The 21,075-nt window shown below is 45.1% G+C and overlaps 1 protein-coding gene across 1 annotated transcript; it reads right to left on the minus strand.

Annotated features, from left to right (window-relative positions):
• Positions 1-2,346: 2,346 nt before the first annotated feature.
• LOC308660885 (c-Myc-binding protein-like) lies at positions 2,347-2,809 on the minus strand. The gene has a single exon (XM_081315511.1). The coding sequence runs from the start codon at positions 2,798-2,800 to the stop codon at positions 2,489-2,491; it is 312 nt and encodes a 103-aa protein (XP_081171637.1). The 5' UTR covers positions 2,801-2,809; the 3' UTR covers positions 2,347-2,488.
• Between the last annotated feature and the right edge of the window lie 18,266 nt (positions 2,810-21,075).

Here is a 21,075-nt window from a genome sequence, read left to right on the forward strand (position 1 = left end):
TATCTAGCCTCCCACCAACATTTGACCTGCTTCCGTTTGCCTACTGACCAAATCGCTCTATGGAGGATGCTATCCTTCCCTTCTCCATCTGAGTTTGAAGCACTTAGAGGAAAGAAATACTCATGTGCATTTGTTGTTTGTCGACTTCAGTTCGGTGCTTAACACAATCATTCCCCAACATCTAGTAGACAAACTGGGCCTTTTAGGCTTAAACACTCCTTTGTGCAACTGGATTCTTGATTTTCTTACCAACAGGCCCCAATATGTGCAAGCTGGAACAAATACCTCTAATACCATTTTCTTGAGCACAGGTTCTCCTCAGGGCTGTGTCCCAAGTCTGCTGCTGTTCACCCTGTTGTGCTAGGTTTGCCACCAACCATATTGTGAAGTTCACAGATGATACAACAGTAGTGGGCCTTATTCATGATGACAATGTGGAAGCTTACCACAAGGAGGTTGAGGGGTTGATGAACTGGTGTAAGGAAAACAGCCTAGTTTTAAATACTGGAAAAACCAAAGAGATCATTGTTGATTTCAGAAAAGGCAGGCACAGCCACACTTCTTTGTGCATTAATGATTCACATGTGGAGAGGATTACTAGCATCAAATTCCTGGGTGTGCAGCTAATGAGTAGGCTGGCTTGGTCACTCAACAGTGAGAAACTGGTGAAGCAGGCACAGCAGTGCCTGCATTTTCTGCGTTGCATGAGAAAAGCACATCTTCCTTCCCCTGTCCCCCTGACCACTTTCTACAGGGGGACGATCGAGAGCATCCTGTCATACAGCATCACAGTCTGGTTTGGAAGCATCACTGCTTCAGACAGGAAGGCGGTGCAGAGAGTGGTGAGGATGGTCGAAAAGATCATTGGCAGTTCCCTTCCTCCCATCCAGGACATAGCACAGAAGCATTGTTTGAACAGAGTCCGTAAGATTATCTGGGACACTACTCATCCTCTTCACAACCTGTTTTCCTTGTTACATTCTGGGAGGAGGCTTCGTGGTATCTGTAGCAGAACATCCAGATTCAACCATAGTTTCATTCCATACAGCATTAACCTCGTGAACTCTCAGGCTTCCTCCTTCCATTATATATTCAAGATGGACAATATTTAATATTTTATTGTTATGTATATGTAGGGGTGTGGGTCTATGCATATGTTGTATATAGTATGTTTTAGGTGTGTGTTATGTATGTGTTTCACTTTGAGAGCGGGCAACTAAATTTCATTTTTGATGTGTGCCATTGTGCCCACAGTAAAAAATGACAATAAAGATAAAGAAAAGGAAAAAAAGAGTACATCAAGATGAATCAAAGGAAGAAGAAGAAAATATTAGCTTTATAACTTTGAATAAACTATTTTTGAAATTTAAGATTAATAAATTGAGGGAGAGTTCTATTTGAATGCTTTTTAAAAATTGAATGAATTATGTTTGCAGTAAATATACAAACAATCCTGGTGTCTGGTTTTGGGTCCACAGCAAAGGAGGTAGTACTTCTGGAGCCCTTTGAAATAAAATAATCCCACTTTTATTATTTAAGCAACTCTGGGCTTTAGGAGGGGCAAACAGAGGAGAAGGATAATGATCTGGAGTTAAGAGATGCATCAGGGTAGAGTGATGCATGGAAAATGGTTAAATGTTGATGGCAGAGCAAGACACAGTTGAAGGCTGAAGGGTGGTGACCTAACCAAGTTGACTGCAATGGTAGCTCCTTCAACTTGAAAGTTTGGAAATAGTGCAAAGAAGAGCAACTAAGATGATTAAGGGCCTAAAGACAAAAACATATAAAGAACGGTTGCAGTAATTGGGTATGGCCAGTCTAGAAGAAAAAAAAGGAGTAGGAGTGACATGATAACAGCATTCCAATATTTGAGGGGCTGCCACAAAGAAGAGGGGTTCAATTTATTTTTCAAATCACCAGAAGGCAAGACAAAAAACAACGGATGGAAACTAATCAAGGAGAGAAATAACCTAGAACTAAGGAGAAACCTCCTAACAGTGAGGATGATTAAGCAGTGGAACAGCTTGCCTTCAGAAGTTGTGGGTACTTTATCACTGGAGGTTTTTAAGACTGGACAGCCAACTATCTGAAATGGTATAGGGTCTTCTGTTTGTCCAGAGGGTTGGACTAAAACACCTCCAAGGTCTCTTCCAGCTCTATTCTGATTGAATGAATCCTTCCCTTTAATGTTAGAGTGGTTGCTAGTAAAACCTACATTATTTCAGGATTTCATTCCAGAGGAACGCACTGACTTTATTTTCATTCCTGCCAGTTTTGTTTATTTATTTATTTATTTTAATTCCATTTGTATCCCGCCCTTCTCCGAAGACTCAGGGCAGCTTACAAGCTTGCAGAACAAGTCGCTCAGCTTTGCACAGAGAGGGGCCAGCCTGAACCACCCTCCAAGTAAAACAATGTGGGCCCCGCCAGAAGAACAAGCGGCAAGAGGCGAGTCTTTCCAGATCTTTTATTGAAGCACGCACAAGGCTCATTCTCCCCGCTTCTCTTCCTGCGGCGGTTCGTACTGGGCCAGCTTGGCTTTCAGCTTCCGGTTTTCCTCCAGGAGGGCTTCGTACTTCTCCTTCATCTTGGCCACCTCCAGCCGGAGGGCTTCCACCTCGGGGTTCTCGGGCGCCGCGGCTCCCAGGTGGTGCTTCAGGAAGTCGAGGGCGCAGCTGGGCTTCTCGGGCTCCTCGTAGAGCGCCACCAGCACTTTGGTCAGGGTGTCCATCACGCCGGACTTCTCCAGGTAGTGCCAGAACTGCTCCCGCTTGGAGTCGGCGGCCTTGTAGTTGGCCATTGGCGCCTTCGGCTCATTATGCCGGTAAGTGGAGTTTATCAGGTTACTCTGTTGTTCAGAAGGCAAAGCAGATGAGAAATAAGAGAGAGTTGGAAGGTACCTTGGCGGTCTTCTAGTCCAATCCCCTGCTCATGCAGGAAACCCTATTTCATTTCAGACAAATGGTTGTCCAAACTCTTGTTAAAAACCTCCAGTGATGAAGCAGCCTCAAATTCTGGAGACAAGTCATGGTGCAGGGCTCTGATCTATAGAAATTCTGTTTATTCACAATATGCTGCCTCTGGCAACCTGTCCGTTTTGAGTGCTTGTTGATGAAAGTGATTCGGCAGGGCAGTGTAGGGTTACTAGTATGCTGTCTGACCTATTACCTAACAGGTTTTCTTTCCTGAGCTGAGGTGATCTTAGGACTGGCTCAGGATTATTCCATTCTCCTTGTCTTGTGGGATTTCCATTGGGTAAAGAGGCTCAGGGTTTTATGTAATTCATTATTATAATGTATGTATTCATTAATAATGAATAATGTAATAATAATGTAATAATGTATTCATTATTATAATGTACACACACACACACACACACACACACACACACTACATCTAAAATAGTCCTGAAAATGTGAGTTTTGGGTATATTTATATTTAAAACTAGAAACTACAAACAAGGATCACCAAGACTGAAAAAATTATTAAAAGTGAGCAAGACGAATGCTCCCGGTGGGCAGGGCGAGTGGAGAGAGGCAGAGCGCCAAAACTTAAAACAGACGTCAGCGAGTCCAATATATATACACATTAAATATATTGAATTATATATTACAGACAGCATATTTGGACAGGATTTTTTGGGAGGAAGTTGATATCATGAATATGGAGAATACCTGTTTAATTCCATTGTCATAACCAGATCATACACTTACAGGTAATCCTCAAGTTACAACAGTTCATTTAACCATTCACAGTTACAACCTTTGCAGCATCCCCATGATCATATGATTAAAATTCAGATGCTTGGCAACTGGTTCAGATTTATGAACCAGTTGCTGTGTCCCAAAGTCATGTCATCCCCTTTTGCGACCTTCTGACAAGAACAGTCAATGGGGAAGCCAGATTCATTTAACAACCGGGTTACTAATTTATCAACTGCAGTAATTCAGTTAACAACTGATGCGAAATAGGTTGTAAAATGGGGAAAATTCACTTAGCAAATGTCTCACTTAACAACAGAAATTTTGGGCTCAGTTGTGATCATAAGTCGAGAACTACCTGTAGTAAGTTTTGGGGCTCATGCTTATGTCTCCCTAACCACAGCACAATTTACTTTTCTTTACTTTTACTTTACATTTCCCATTTTACTTTTTAGGAAAATGAGCTTCATAGTATTACCTTTCTCTCCATACCAGTCCACAACTGCAAAAGCTTAAAGTTATTTATCACCATTGCAGTAATTAATTGGATTTGTTAAGACTGCCCAGCTCCAAGAAGAGGCAGCAGGCAATACGTTAAACACATAAATTAAAAACAACTAAAAACTGCACAACTTAGACCAAAACATTCCCAGATAGTCCTTGATGCAAATACTAACTGTCCTGGCCTGGCCCAGCTCTCCTTAGCCTTTGAGCTCTGATAGAGTTCTCTGCTGTCTGCTTAGAACTTCAGAATTTAGAAATCCGTTAGATGGCAACTAGAAAAATCTGCCTACTGAGAGATGAATTAGAAAAGTTTTGTTTCTGCTAGGGAATTAGGCTTAGTGAATACACTTTCTACAAAAATATATTTCTGAAACTAGACTATGGAAGATCACAGTACTTAACACACTGGAGCTAGTTATACTTCAAATAAAAATATACTTTGAAGATGTTTGTGTCTTTTCTTGATTGCCAGATACTATCTATGCTGTACTTTTGAGATGAGGTCAGAATGTAAAGTCAGATTGTGTTCCTGATTCCGGATTTCTGGATCTTGACTAAAAATGACCTTATAAATTGTGTCCCTTCGCTTAAAGCATCTCACCATTTATAATTTAGCTACCATTCAGTGTTTTATTTTCATGCCTAACCCGCTTTCGTTCTGTTTTCAAAGTTGTTTAAAGAGGCAATGATCTAATGCTTTATGCTGTAAGTCTTTTTATATTAATAGTAAAATTTCCTTTTGACACAGGGCCAAATCACAAGCCAATGAACTACAGGGCTTTGAATTATTATTTTTATTAAATGGAGGTATGGGAAAAGTGTATCTGGAAGAAAAAAAGACTAATTGGGAAAAAGGAAAGGACAGTGGCAACATAGTTCAGCAGTATCTGCAGAAGCAGAAATATGGGACATGGTGTAGGGCAAGCATGTGAAACTCCTGGCCTGCGGGCCAGATGCATCATGGCGAAACCGTGCCCACCCCATTGCCAGCAATGGGGAAAAAGTCGTGATACATCGCACGACGTCACGTGATGTCACGAGTTTGACATGCCTGTGTAGGGAGAAAGAACATTCCAGAAAGAAACCACGATTCCTTATCAGATAGGCATCAGAACTGTAGTAGAGAAACCAGTAATGTTTCTGTTGAGATTACACTGAATGTCATTTCTCAGTGATTGAGTTTGTATACAGGTGGTCCTCAACTTACAACAGTTCATTTAGTGACTATTCAAGGTTATAACAACACTAAAAAAAATGACATCATCGTTTTTCACACTTAAGACCATTGCAGCATCCCCATGGTCACCTGATCAAAATTCAGATGCTTGGCAACTGACTCATATTTCTGACGGTCCTGGGGTCATGTGATTCCCCTCTTGCTACAAGCAAAGTCAGTGGGGAATTCACTTAACAATCGGGTTACTAACTGCAGCAATTCACTTAACAACTGTGGCAAAAAGGTCATAAAATGGGGTAAAATTCACTTAACGACAGTCTCTTTTAGCAACACAAATTTTGGGCTCAGTTGTGGCTGTAAGTCAAGAATTACCTGTACTGCATTGTTATAATGTCTTATATTGGCTTAGTGTGCTATTTGAACCTAGCCTCAATGGCTTGTCAACCCATAATTTAGCATCAATCAGATGCCTTGGGAAAAGATCAGGTCTGAGGTCATTGGTGGTTTCCTCCTTACTTTACATAAAAGTCCCACTTAATCAGACATGTCAAACACAAGGCCCGGGGGCCGGATCCGGCCCGCGAAGTGGTTTCATGCGGCCCGCGAAGCCATCCTGGAAACAGTGAGGGAACGGCCCCCACTGCCTTAGCCCTGGCCCAGAGACCCTCCTTCCGCCAGAGACCCTCAGATCTGTCCCACTCCTGCCCAGGCCCCCATAGGCACCCTTGATGCGAACGATGTAGAGCTGGCCATGCCCACCCAGTAGGCCATACACAGTCTAGCCACGCCCACCCAGTAGGCCACGCCCACCCTGGCCATACCCACCCGGCCCCCTGAGGGCAACCGCAATGCTGGTGCGGCCCTCAATGAAATTGAGTTTGACACCCCTGCACTTAATCATTAAAACACTGTATTTTCTTTTTTATCGTAGCAGTCTTGTGGCTAGCAATAAGGGTACATTCTAAAGCTTACAGCTGCTGAAGAGATAAGCTGATCCATGCAGGTTTTGTAATCATTTTTTAAAAAGAGAAAGAAATCAGATCTGATAGAGTGCTAAGTTAAATATTTGAGGAGGGAACAGAAATGGAGTCAGGGATTGTGGCCCAACTAATCTACTGAACAATAATGGAAAACTGAATGTTCTAGCAAGGATCAGGTTTTATGTTTTAAGAGTAAGGCTTTGGAGCTGCATTATGTGACATCAAGCGCTTCGTGTTAGATAACACATAGCCAGGATATACTTCTAATGTAATTTGGGATATGAGATAAAAGTAAAGGTCTGGCTTTTTTTTCTCTTCAACTTCTCAGTCTAGCCTACAGCCCAGAGGTTTTTTTGCTAGACTCTTCATATTCAAGTTTTAACCCAATCAAATTCTATTCAGTTATTCTGAGGTCAATCAAGGTTAGCTTGATGCTGCCTCCTATTGTGATGAAGTGTGATACTACTATGTTTATATAAGGGATATGGCTCCTTGGACATCAGAAAATTAGCACAGGGTTAAAGCCTTAAACAGCTCTGAGATATTGTGCCCTTATGTTAACATGAATCAGTTACCAAAATATCTCCAAGAATTCTCCCAAACAAGAAACTAAGGAAGCTGCCTGAATCCATGCCTACTTGCAATGTTTGCATGCATGTTTTCAGACTTAGACTACTAACCTACTTAACCCTACATTGTTCTGTGTTTTCTTCTGATGCTTATACGTTCACAATTTCCCTAAAGTCTCATTTACTATGGAATTTACATTTACCTTTCCTGCTTTGTACCTTTGTTTTTGATGACTATTTTATATTTATATTTCATATTTCACAATACGTAAATGTTGTTGTGTAGCCGGTTTGTTGCAGGCCATAAGCAAGACGAGGTTGCAAGCAGGAACATTGCTTTATTGAGGCAAGCAGGAACAGAACTGAAACAGAGGCTGCTGCGCAGTTATTTATATGGTTGGCCCCTAGGTGGCGGCCTTATCTAACCCTAGCCACCAAAGGTAGCTCCGTGCCAGTGCCTTCATCCAGACTATGCCCGGATGTCCCTCATGCAGAGACTGAAGCACACAGTGCCTTAATGACCTGGGGACAATAACCCTGCTCCCCAATAATATGCAACCTTTGTGAGCTGAAAGCTCATGTCTACGAGTCAAATAGCTCTGGAACTCTGGTCCAGGGCTATTTTCAAGTCACCCTGTGTGAATCCATAACAACACTGTACTTAAGATTTTGTCTGTGGCAGTTTCCGCAGCCACATCCCCAGCATGGAGGGAAAATTCAGGCAAATCCTGAATGGACAAGGTACGAGCTGCTGGAGCCGGAACTGGCTCCACCTGTGGCAATGGCAACCTGCTAAGGCCATCTGCGTGGCCCATGTCTTTGCCGGGTTTGTGAACCAGCCTGTTGCTGTAGGCTGACATAAAAATGGACCATCTTAACATTCTAGGGGACAGTATTTGAGGCATCTGCCTATCTGTAGTAAATAACCCCAACAATGATTTGTGGTCAGTGAAGACCATGAACTTCCTGCCATACAAGTAATCATGGAATTTCTTCACTCCGGTCACGATGGCCAGGGCCTCTTTATCAATCTGAGCATAATTATGCTCAGCTGAAGACAATGCCCTTGAGTAGTAGGCAATAGGGGCTTGAGTCCCATCACTTGACAAATGGCTTAGTACAGCCTCCGCCCCACAAGGGGATGCATCACATGCAGTGCATACAGGCAATGTTTCATTAAAGTGCGTAAGCACTGAATTTGAGGACAGTAGTGACTTTACTGCCTTAAAGCTACTTTCATGTACCTTGGTCCACTTCCACGGGGTGTTCTTGTCTAAGAGCCGGTGTAGCGGCTCTGCCACTGTGGCCTTGTTAGATAGGAATGCATGGTAAAAATTCAGGAGACCCAGGAATGCCTGGAACTTTCCTTTGGATCTGGGGCTTGGTGCCAGCTGAATTGCCTTCAGCTTGGACTCTGCAGGATGGATGCCTTCAGCATCAATACGGAATCCCAAGAACTCAGTGGAAGGGAGCCCAGTTTTACACTTGTCCCTCTTCAGTTTGAGTCCCACTGTGCGGAACCGTTGAAGGAGGGCTTTGAGCCTCCTTGCAAGCACCTGAGTGGACTCACTGGTGATGAGCACATCGTCAAAATAGGGGCAAATCTCGGGAATGCCCTTGGGTGTATGCTCCATAACTCCCTGGAAGATTCCTAGGGCTACACTAGCTCCGGATTGAAGGCATTTGACTTTAAAAGCCCCCCTATGTGTCACAATTGTTTGTGCGGCTGCTGTGGCTCATCCACAGATAAATGCTGATAGGCTTGTGCCAAATCTAACTTAGCAAACATGGTACCCGCCTGCAGCAATGCCAAGATGTAGCTAACGACTGGCACCAGATACGTGTGCTGCTGTAGTGCCCGGTTAATGGTGCACTTATAATCAGTGCAAATCCTGACCTCCCCGTTGGCCTTAAGTGGCATGACAATGGGAGTTTCCCATTCAACCCCATCTACGGGCTGTAGTACCCCCTGACTGACTAGCTTGTCCAGCTCTGCATTGATTTTGTGTTTCAGTGCAAATGGTACTCTACAGGGCTTGATCCTAATAGGCGTTACGGCAGGATCAAGCTTAAAGGCTATCGGAGGGCCCTTGTACTCTCCCAGGTTTGTGTTAAAAACATCTGTGAATTCCTTGCATACTGATGCCAAGTTCACTGCTTGTGTCCGGTGGATCCCAGTTACTTGAATGCCCAGTGCTCAAACCAATCAAGCCCTATTAAGCTCATTCTCTGGCCCTCCACCACAATCACATCTAGGCCCCCCGAAAACCTCTTGAATTTGATGGCCAATGTGGCCTCGCCTTTGACGGCTACTCGGGAATTCTGGAAGTCAGTTAGAATGATGTCAGATGGCCTAAGATTGGCCCATCTCTTGCTGCGATTGCACATGAACCAGAAAGTCTCCAGGGAAATAATGGATACAGCTGAACCAGTGTACAGTTCCATCCTGCAAGGAACGCCTTGCAGCTCGACTTGAAGCCGAAGTTTTGGCTTAAGGGGGCAGCAAACTCCAGTGCGGCAGACAATCCGGCAACTGGAGCAGAACCCTACTCTATGCTGCCCTGGGGCCCCGGTACCTCTCCTGATTGGATCGTCTGATTGGCGGTCCTTCTGGCAACCTCTACAGACGGCTGCAATGTAGCTGGATTTTCCGGAGGCCCGACACGTGGTTGTCCGGAACTGGCAGTCTGCTCGTTGGTGGTGGCCACCACAGCCCAAACACTGAAGGAAGGGAACTGTAAGGGGGCTTCAGTTCCTTGTTATGGTGCCATTGGATCTTGTCAACTTCGTGGTCGGAGTTGACGTCTTCTGAATGCTCAGCATTCTCATGGTGGATGGCTTCCTCATGAGGAGTATTTTTGGCAGGCTGCAATGCCTTCACGGCCCTGCCAGCGGCTTCGTCCACCATGACTTCTTTTAGGGCTTCCTGGAGCGAGAGAGTCTCTTTTGCAAAAAGTTTTTGTTGAAGCTCTCTGCTCCTGAGTCCACAGATGAGTCGGTCTCGAAGCCTTTCTTCCAAGTCCAAAAATTGGCACAAGTGTGAAACATGTCTCAATGCTGCAATGAACTCTGTGGCTGTCGCGCCGGGTTGTTGGACTCGCTATTCGAAAGCATGCCTCCATGCTATCACCGACAGCTTCATTTGGAAATGGTCACTGAGCCTTTTCTTCAGGTCTGGATAAGTAATGGACTCCAGCTGTGCCAGTGCGACTAAGTTCTCTGCGATGTTGAACGTTGCAGACCCGCAGACACAGAGAAGTGTTGTGGCCTTCAGGCCATCTTTGGCGACTTGGTTTGCGTGGAGATAGTTCTCTACCCTTGAAATGTAGGACGACCATCTCTCCAGGTATGTGACATTGAATTCCTCAAGCTTTCTGACCTCTGACATGGTGAGAGGTCTTTGCAGCTCATGTCTCACATTGCCTCATGCTGCTTCTTCTTCGTAGGCCCAGGGACTGGTCCGCAGGGCGGGGTGGTCACTAGCGTGGCTTGCTAGGCTGACCAAGGGAGGGGGAATGCGGTCCCTGCCAGGCACTGTGCTGGCCTCACCCCTAGTGACTTTAAGCTTTTTTGAAGAAGCAGCATCCCATCCTTGTCGCCAGTAATGTGTAGCCAGTTCGTTGCAGGCAATAAGCAAGATGAGAGGTTGCAAACAGGAACATTTCTTTATTGAGGCAAGCAGGAACAGAACTTAAACAGAGGCTGCTGCACAGCTACTTATACGGTTGGCCACTAGGCGGCAGCCAATAGGTTTAAAGGAACCCATTCCTGCCCCAAATCATCCAATGATCTTCTTGGAGACAGCAAGTCTGGCTTAGTCAGTGACCGTTACACAGACACACCCTTGAGCAACCATAAGCAGCATTCAAACAGATAGGTGAACAGTTCAAGTAAAATCCCAATATATTACAAATGTATTAAACAAAACGCAACAAGGATTCTCCTGTCAACCTTACCAGAGGGAAAACATGATCAGATAAGCTAATTTAACTTTATTGTAAAGCTAAAAGTTTGAAAATACAATTTTTCCTCCATTTCCTTTACAGCCTGAGGAACTAAGGCAGGTCTTCTTGTCTGGCTCACTGTCCAGCTTCAGGATATGCTGTCTCTTATCTGATCATACCGTAGGCCAGGGGTAGGCAACCTTGGCTCTTTTATGACTCATGGATTTCAACTCCCAGAATTCCGGAGCCAGCCCTAGGCAGCATTTCTTTCCCCAGTCTCCTATAGTCTTTCCCACATACCTCGCATCACATACCTTTCCACCCACTATATGAAAAGTAAATTTTTACTTTGGGGGAATTAAGTTCCAATTACCCAATAATGTCATTTACCAGGGCTACCAGATCTGAATTGCAAAAATCCAGACAACAACAAAGAGAGATACATACCAAAAATGTTAACCCACGGCTGCCACTTAGTACCATAGTCAGGCAGATTTTTGCAACCCCCCGTATCTTATTCTACATGGAAATACTTAAAGTTAGGCTACAATCCCGAAGCATTTGTCCCCGTCTCACAAATAGTATCATGATTAAGTCTCATTTCCCCTAGTACTAATTACAATCTTTTTGCCCCTTTCAACTTTTGCTTGCTCTCCAAAGCTAGTACAGATGAATTGCAACTACTGGCAGTTAAACCAAGAGGAATTTTCAGAGTTACAAGGTTCAGTACTCAACAGACAGTAAATGCTGCCACCTGGAGGAAGACTACACATCCAGACAGCATCAGTGTAGAGAGGAAAGGGATTTCACAGAATGCAAGCTCTTTTTGGGACTGAAGCAAAACACAAATCTGCCGATAAAAAATAGTTTAACAGCTGTTCTTACTCTCTAGGGAACCCTGAGAATTGTAGAGCTGTGAGGGGGAAAGCTACGCATTCTGCATCTTTCCCAAACTATAATTCTAGGAATCTTTGGAAGAAGTTTAAACTAATATAAAACCAATAAACTGCATCCACACCACACAACATTCAGCTTGTAAAAAAAGATTACCTATTACAATTTCATGAACCTTACACAATATTACTCTAATAGGTAATATTATAAACAGATACGTTCATTTATGCAGAGAGGAGATATATATTTCAAAGATAAAAGCAAGCAAAAACTTTATTTCATATTAATACCAAACAATTCATTAGTGAAGGAAGCAGAAAATATCTTACTTTAAGGTTCTTGCTTGCCTTTTTGGAGCAACCTCTGTGCACAGCCTCACCTGACACGATGAGTTTGAATATTTTTTCCAAAACTGAGAATATTCATTTTATTTTCAAGGGAAAGCGGAAAAGATCCTTAGAGTTGTTCCTTATTCTGGTTTAAAATTTAAAGGAGGCATTAAAAGGAAGTTGTAGGGCTATATGTAAAAGTCCAGAAAGGAACTATTACCGTATATACTTGAGTATAAGCCGACTCGAGTATAAGCCGAGACCCCCAATTTCACCCCCAAAAACTGGGAAAAGTTGTTGACTCGAGTATAAGCCGATCCGCCGTTCTGCAAGCCTCCGCCGCCGGCGGAGGCTGGATCCGCGCTCTGCAAGCCTCTGCCGCCAGCAGAGGCTCGATCCGCCATTTTGCAAGCCTGAATACACAGGAATACCCTGTGTGGCCGCGGCTCTCGGGGAAGCCCTGGCTGTCCGCTTCCTCGCTCCACGCTGCCATTCGGGGCCCGCGCGTTCCCCGGGCAAATCGCGGCGCCCAGCAGGCGAGGAAACACGCCCGCTCCAGTCGCCCCCCCTTCCCTCAGGAGACGCGAAGCAAGTGACCGCCCGGAGCTTACCGAGGACTTGCGCGCGGCCGAGGCTTCGGTGCTTCCAGGATCGCGCGCACCTCTCCCAAGCCGCCGCCGTCCGGAGACCTGCCGATGTTTGGGGAGGTTTGGGGAGGTGCGCGCGCACCTCCCCAAACCTCCCCAAACGTCGGCAGGTCTCCGGACCTCCGCGACCTGCCTGCCTACTTCTTTCCGCTGCGGAAAGAAGCAGGCAGGCAGGGCGCGGAGGAACGGAGACCTGCCGACGTTTGGGGAGGTTTGGGCGCCTCCCCAAACCTCCCCAAACCTCCCCAGGTCTCCGTTCCTCCTGCCGACGTTTGGGGAGGTTTGGGCGCCTCCCCAAACCTCCCCAAACCTCCCCAGGTCTCCGTTCCTCCGCGCAGACCTGCCGACGTTTGGGGAGGTTTGGGCGCCTCCCCAAACCTCCCCAAACCTCCCCAAACGTCGGCAGGTCTCCGTTCCTCCTGCCGACGTTTGGGGAGGTTTGGGCGCCTCCCCAAACCTCCCCAGGTCTCCGTTCCTCCGCGCAGACCTGCCGACGTTTGGGGAGGTTTGGGCGCCTCCCCAAACCTCCCCAGGTCTCCGTTCCTCCGCGCAGACCTGCCGACGTTTGGGGAGGTTTGGGCACCTCCCCAAACGTCGGCAGGGCTCCGTTCCTCCTGCCGACGTTTGGGGAGGTTTGGGCGCCTCCCCAAACCTCCCCAGGTCTCCGTTCCTCCGCGCAGACCTGCCGACGTTTGGGGAGGTTTGGGCGCCTCCCCAAACCTCCCCAAACGTCGGCAGGGCTCCGTTCCTCCTGCCGACGTTTGGGGAGGTTTGGGCACCTCCCCAAACCTCCCCAGGTCTCCGTTCCTCCGCGCAGACCTGCCGACATTTGGGGAGGTTTGGGCGCCTCCCCAAACCTCCCCAAACGTCGGCAGGGCTCCGTTCCTCCTGCCGACGTTTGGGGAGGTTTGGGCACCTCCCCAAACCTCCCCAAACGTCGGCAGGTCTGCGCGGAGGAACGGAGACCTGGGGAGGTTTGGGGAGGTGCCCAAACCTCCCCAAACGTCGGCAGGAGGAACGGAGCCCTGCCGACGTTTGGGGAGGTTTGGGGAGGCGCCCAAACCTCCCCAAACGTCGGCAGGTCTGCGCGGAGGAACGGAGACCTGGGGAGGTTTGGGGAGGCGCCCAAACCTCCCCAAACGTCGGCAGGAGGAACGGAGCCCTGCCGACGTTTGGGGAGGTTTGGGGAGGCGCCCAAACCTCCCCAAACGTCGGCAGGTCTGCGCGGAGGAACGGAGACCTGGGGAGGTTTGGGGAGGCGCCCAAACCTCCCCAAACGTCGGCAGGAGGAACGGAGCCCTGCCGACGTTTGGGGAGGTTTGGGGAGGCGCCCAAACCTCCCCAAACGTCGGCAGGTCTGCGCAGAGGAACGGAGACCTGGGGAGGTTTGGGGAGGCGCCCAAACCTCCCCAAACGTCGGCAGGAGGAACAGAGCCCTGCCGACGTTTGGGGAGGTTTGGGGAGGCGCCCAAACCTCCCCAAACATCGGCAGGTCTGCGCGGAGGAACGGAGACCTGGGGAGGTTTGGGGAGGCGCCCAAACCTCCCCAAACGTCGGCAGGTCTGCGCGGAGGAACGGAGACCTGGGGAGGTTTGGGGAGGTGCCCAAACCTCCCCAAACGTCGGCAGGAGGAACGGAGCCCTGCCGACGTTTGGGGAGGTTTGGGGAGGCGCCCAAACCTCCCCAAACGTCGGCAGGTCTGCGCGGAGGAACGGAGACCTGGGGAGGTTTGGAGAGGCGCCCCAACCTCCCCAAACGTCGGCAGGAGGAACGGAGACCTGCCGACGTTTGGGGAGGTTTGGGGAGGCGCCCAAACCTCCCCAAACGTCGGCAGGTCTGCGCGGAGGAACGGAGACCTGGGGAGGTTTGGGGAGGTGCCCAAACCTCCCCAAACGTCGGCAGGAGGAACGGAGACCTGCCGACGTTTGGGGAGGTTTGGGGAGGCGCCCAAACCTCCCCAAATGTCGGCAGGTCTGTGCGGAGGAACGGAGACCTGGGGAGGTTTGGGGAGGTGCCCAAACCTCCCCAAACGGCAGGAGGAACGGAGACCTGCCGACATTTGGGGAGGTTTGGGGAGGCGCCCAAACCTCCCCAAACGTCGGCAGGTCTCCGTTCCTCCGCGCCCTGCCTGCCTGCTTCTTTCCGCTGCGGAAAGAAGCAGGCAGGCAGGGCGCGGAGGAACGGAGACCTGCCGACGTTTGGGGAGGTTTGGGGAGGTTTGGGGAGGTGCGCGCGCACCTCCCCAAACCTCCCCAAACTTTGGCAGGTCTCGGACGGCGGTGGCTTGGGAGAGGTGCGCGCGATCCCGGAAGCACCAAAGCCTCGGCCGCGCACAAGTCCTCGGTAAGTTTTTTTGTTGACTGGAGTATAAGCCGAAGTGGAATTTTTCAGCCCAAAAAGTGGGCTGAAAAATTCGGCTTATACTCAAGTATATACGGTATGTAAAATTTACCTTCTCTGCTTTGTACTGACACTGCAGGGACTTTCTTTGTGGTTCATTTCCCCCCAGCAGTAGGGGACCAGTAAGGTCATTCTTAAAATATTAAGTAGAAGCTCTGGGTATATAATTGGCTTTCCAGAAGGGTATTGTATTTGTCCATTGCAATGAATGCAGATCCTGTTTCTGGGCTGTGAAAATTTAGTTGTTGCATGATTTTTTGCAGCTCAAATATGTTAACCATACAGTAATTTAATGCATTTGGGAACCATGCATTGAATTGGGGTTTATGGTATGTAATCCTAACCCTAACCCAGTCAATGGCTCATGCTAAGCCATCACCAAGCAAGTTACATGATGGTTTAGTATGGTGTGTAAACTCAGTCAGATTCTTACATTGCTCTTTTTTTTGTAAAAGGAAGGGAATTGAGGAAAAGAAAGAAGATAATTTAGGACATTCGGTTTGGATAGGTTATAGTTTATTAGGATACAGAACCAATTTGGAGGTCACATGTTTTCAGTTTTCTAACTTGTCCTAATGACTCAAGTACCAGGTGACATATCTGTGATAACAGAATCATCATAGCAAAACTATTAAGCAACAGCTTTATTGCCAAGTGAAAAATCTGCCCTGTGAAGGGTAATGGCATAACTATTTGAGAGATCAGTAGTTTGTTGCTTTGTTTTTATGGTGACTGGCTGCTACACAAACAGTTTCCATCATCCGCATTTCTCTGGCATGGACTGCCTTGGTTTGCCTTGCTCTTTTACACTCATGGATGTTGGATTCACATTCAGATTTTTCAGTTTCCAATTTGGGGAAGGAGAAAGAGTCCTGGCATGTTGGAGAGACCCATGTATTCCAAGGAAAACTCTGTATGGGTTGTTATCTAGAATATGAGTTGTTGTTATGAGCAATAGTAAATGGGCTAAGCCAGAATTGGGAAGAAGAGGGATTGATCCCCTTCACTCTGTGCTTGGCAGGGTGATGTTTTGAAATCAGATGCGGTCTCTGCATCCATCCAGTTTTGAAAGATTATTTTGAGTTTCACATATTTCCCTTCCAAACAAAAATGCCTATTTCTAGATTTGTCCCTGACGTGGTTAGGATTCAGACTGGGGAATGTAAGGCTGCCTGCCAATACCAGAGTTTAAGCAATGTTAGCTTTGGTTGACATGGAAAGACACGGACTGGTGGAATATAGCTGGGTTTTTTTTCTTTGTCCAAAAAGAAATTTCTATAGTTCAGAAGCAGGAGAAGAGATACATTTTTAGTTTCAACTGAACCAATACAATTGTTAAAATGCCCTACTTGTTGTTTTATTGGCATGTTAGGAGAATATGAACAGTTCTGCTGCTTCCAGGACAATGAATGTCTTTTCACTCATGCCACTATGGCTACTGTTATTGCTTGGCCTGCTATTATGGCCAAATCAAGTGACTGGGAGTGGCTGAAGGTAGTCTGCATAGATATCTACAATAGAAAGTAAAAAATACTTTCATTTTGGACCTTACTCCTTTCAGTCAGTATATCAGCATGTCAGATGCACAGGAATTCTATCCTTTCCAGGAGCCTGGAAAGTCTGTTGGACAATCCTGTGTGGTGGCACAGTGGTTAGAATGCAGTATTGCAGGCTAATTCTGCTGACTGCCAGCAGTTTGATTCTCACCAACTCAAGGTTGACTCAGCCTTCCATCCTTCCGAAGTCAATAAAATGAGGATCCAGATTATTGGGGGCAATATGCTGACTCTGTAAACTGCTTAGAGAGGGTTGTAAAGCACTATGAAGCAGTATATAAGTCTAATTGCTATTGCTAAAAGCAGAGTATGATTATCTTTTCATCCAATCCCTACAAAATCTTGCAGGGGAAAACATGTTTAACTTCTGCAATGGCAGATTCTGGGCACTTTTTGGCATTGCCAAGTTCTGCGGGCAGAAATTTGAAATTTTGTGACCAGGCTGTGATTGATAAGTTCTCTTTATTGTACATTTGAGAAATTGGTTTATCATACCATGGCCTTTCTTTGTTTCCTTAGAAGCAGTAAGAGAAAATAAGTACTAGAAGACATATGGTGACTGAATTAGCAAAAGTAGTAGTAGCAGCTATTGGATCTGGGTTTAGTTATTTTTCTGTTTGAACTTACTATCTTGCTGGGCAAACATCTCTAAAATATGTAGAAATAAGTTGTTGCAAATAGTTTGTTTATTTAAGCAATCCACAACAACAATATTATTTTAAAATCTAAAGATATATGACTTTCTTAATCAATTTCAATGTTCCTTTATGAATTCACAACAATTTACTTCCTTAATTTATTAGCACAAGAACTTTGCCACTGCAAATGGTTCCAAAATCATGAATAATGTATGTAACAAGAGAAGGTAATGAATATGAAGCATGGTGTAATAGTTATAACAAGGGTATTTGCAGTTGAGTCTCACAATGTCTTTTCATTTTCTATTTTTAAATGTAATGCATTCAAATATTCCATTCTTTTTCATTTTAACATGGAAGCTACAGTGATATTTTTGGTTAAGATTTATATTACAGGGTTATTGCATAAACACAAGCAGCAAATAAACAATTTAGTTTTATTTACTTAAAACATTTTGACATAGCCACCCATCTTTCAACCAACTTTGGGCAGCTCTCAATCAAATACACAACAGGGACACAGAATTCAGTAAGATATATTATAAATGAATATGTATGTATTTATTTAACTATTTTTAGAGTTTGCCCTAACTCCAAAGGCATACAAGAATCAAAAATTGTTCATAAAACAAAAATGTACATTTCAAAGGAAACAATTATAACCAACATCACTACACAAATTAACTGGGCCCAAAAGATGCTGAAACAACAATTTTGCTTCTGAAAAGTTAACAGAGTAAGGACCACATATATCTTGAAAGGGTAGAGGCTAATATTGAGAAGCCTTGCTACCTAACCTACGTCTGTCTTCTTCTCTTGGAGTGAGATATGTTCTGCAGGATTTGCTAGATGACCAGACCAGGTAGCCAGATTATGTTCCAGTAAGATGTTACCTGATGTATTCTGTTGTTGCACTAGAAAGGGCCTTAAAGGTAATAATAGCGGGCACTTTGAATAGGACCCAGAAGCTTCTTGGTAGTTAATGCAGAAGTTTAAAACTGGTGTTGTTGAGTCTGGCAGGAGTGATCATGGCAGTCACTGCATTTTCGACCAGTTGTTATTGCTGGGTCCTTTCCAAGCAAGACTCACATAAAGCATGTGTTAGTTACTTACTGGGTAGCAATCAAAATGTGAGTCAGTGGCAACAGAGCATGCTGATCCAGGTAAGCTGGTAAGCGGTACCTCGGCCAAAGCTGAGCACAGCACCCTCCTGGCTTACGTAGGAGCCAGGAATCCAGGAGGATCGCCAAGTTGTGAACCCCATCTTCTCTGTGTGTGGGAGAATGGATCAGCCCAGATTAACTACTGGGATTGATGTCATTGGATTACTGACATGTTTACTGATGACAAGTGGCTCCATTCTTGGAAGGATTTAATCTGAGCATGTCTTGTCCCATCCAGATTGTAAATATTATTGAATTATTTCTAGTCCAGTCTAATTCACTGCCAAGGATTTTAGATAAACTTTTATGCTGGGTTCACCCAATATACTAGGCTAATATGTTCTTGGCTAGCTGATGGTTTAGTATTTTGTACATACACGGTTCAGGCAAGCATGTTCATTATTAAACCATAATTCAGTGTTATTATGAATATAGCTTTCCATAGCAAACTACGAAATAAGGCTGGTAGAGACAGGCAGTACCTTAAGAAGACTTCAAAAGCTACATTTGATGACAAGATTTTAGAAGATTGCTAAAACCATTTACCTGCTTGACTTTAATGTATGAGAAGGATGCATAATTTGCATGTCTGAATGCATACTTTGTTAAAAGTGGTTTCCAGGAAAGCTAGGCATCTATGCAGTGTGTGCTTTAAAATAAACCAGCAACTCTGTAGCATGTTCTTCCCAAAGAACATTGAAGAACTCATGAAGCACTTTAGCCTCAAGAGCACACGTAGGCACACACAGCGCAGTTTTCATTGTGTTTTTTATTGATCTTGAAAGGGCTCCAGTGTACTAATGATAACACAGCCTAATCCAGAGTGGGAGGAAAACTGAAGGAATGTGTCTGGAGAGAGAAGTCTAGACGTCCCTTTAAAACAGAAATCCCGTCCCTATATGCCCCCATGTTTCAGTCACTAAAGCCTCTGGCAGCAGTTAGAAACAGAAGACCAAGTTTAGGAGTCATAGGGATTATTGAGGAAAAGGAATGACGTTTAGAAACATCACTTGAGTTAAGACACAGAGGCACAGCCTTGTCTGCACTCACCTGACAGTAAATCCCATTGAGCTTAATTGTACTTTGTTTCCCCCTTCCATTCAGTTGTGCTGATTTCCTGGAGACCTCCTGAACAAGCCCCCACAGTTTTCTTGGCAAGGTTTCCAGAAGTGGTTTGCCTTTGCCTCTTTCCTACGGCTGAGAGAGAATGACTAGACCAAGGTCACCCGTCTGGCTTTCTTCAGGACTAGAACTCATGGTCTCTTGGTTTCTTAACCTGATGACTTTATCACTACACCAATGTAGCTCTCTAATTTAGTCACACTTACTTCTAAGCAGGGAAGCATAACACTGCGTTTCTAACATGTTATTTAAATAAACAGAGGAAATGTCTCTTAATGTCCCCTAAAAACTATACCATTTTTTAGGATGAAGAAGAAACACATATTCCCATGCAAGTGAAAAGGAATTGCATGTTTAGGTTACTGCTTTCATGTATTTGATATCAGCAAATAAGTCTTTTTTTAGACTATTGAACCAGCTATTGGATCTTTACCATAATGGATGGATGAACATAGTGTGTTACACTAAAAACTAAAAAATTATATTAGGTCCTAGTATTTTGTGGCCAGGCCAGCATCTAAAACCTGCAGTGCCATTAAGACCATTGGTTGAAAGTTCAGGGACAGGACAACTATGTAATGGAAAAGGCTACCTAAATAGCATATTAGCCTTTGAGTAAGAAACCTCCTTTTAGCCTTTTCTGTGTTTTCATAGAATACATATTTCTTTGCAGGACCTGCCACGTACTGTGTAAACAGACCTTTGGGTAATTCTTTATAGTTGACACGATTTGCTAACAAATCTTAAAGTCCATTTGTCTCATAAGAGAGGTTCATTCCATGCAAAAATGAATATTCTGCTGCAGTCAAGGTATCTGGGACCTCTGACAATGCAAATATGAGAAGAACAAGGTCTAGCTGGATTTGGGGTAAGGTTGCCTCAGATAAATTATAGTAAGTATGGAAGATTTTGTTTGTAATGCTAGCTACACTAGAGCTTAAATTTAAATTAACTAGATGCCAAGTGAGAGCTACTTTGGTGTGCTGGTTAAGGCTAGAAACTGGAAGACCATGAATTATCTAGTTCCACCTTAGGCGGGAAGCCAGCTGGGTGACTTTGGGCCAATTGCTCTTCCTCACACCTAGGAAGCAGGCAATGGCAACCACTTCTGCAAACTTTGCCATGAAAATTGCAGGGACTTACACAAGAATCAACACTGATTGAAAGGCACCAACAGATACACACAAACACAAAGGTACCAAAAAGCTTTTTATCTATTATTGCTAAGTACCATCAAGTTGGTCTTGAGTTATAGTGAGTACTTATGATCCATTTGTGTTTTTTTGGGGGGCGGGGGGGGGGAGAATTCTCAGTAATCTTCTCTAACACCAAACTTGAAAAATAAAAATCCTTTTTATCCTGCTTCTTCAAATTCCAACTTCTGCTTCTATACTGTAGAGCACGGGTGTCACACTTGCCACGTCACATGACGTTTCATTACATATCACGAC

The sequence above is a fragment of the Vipera berus genome, assembly GCF_964194415.1.
Source record: "Vipera berus genome assembly, chromosome: 2".
Lineage (NCBI taxonomy): Eukaryota > Metazoa > Chordata > Lepidosauria > Squamata > Viperidae > Vipera > Vipera berus.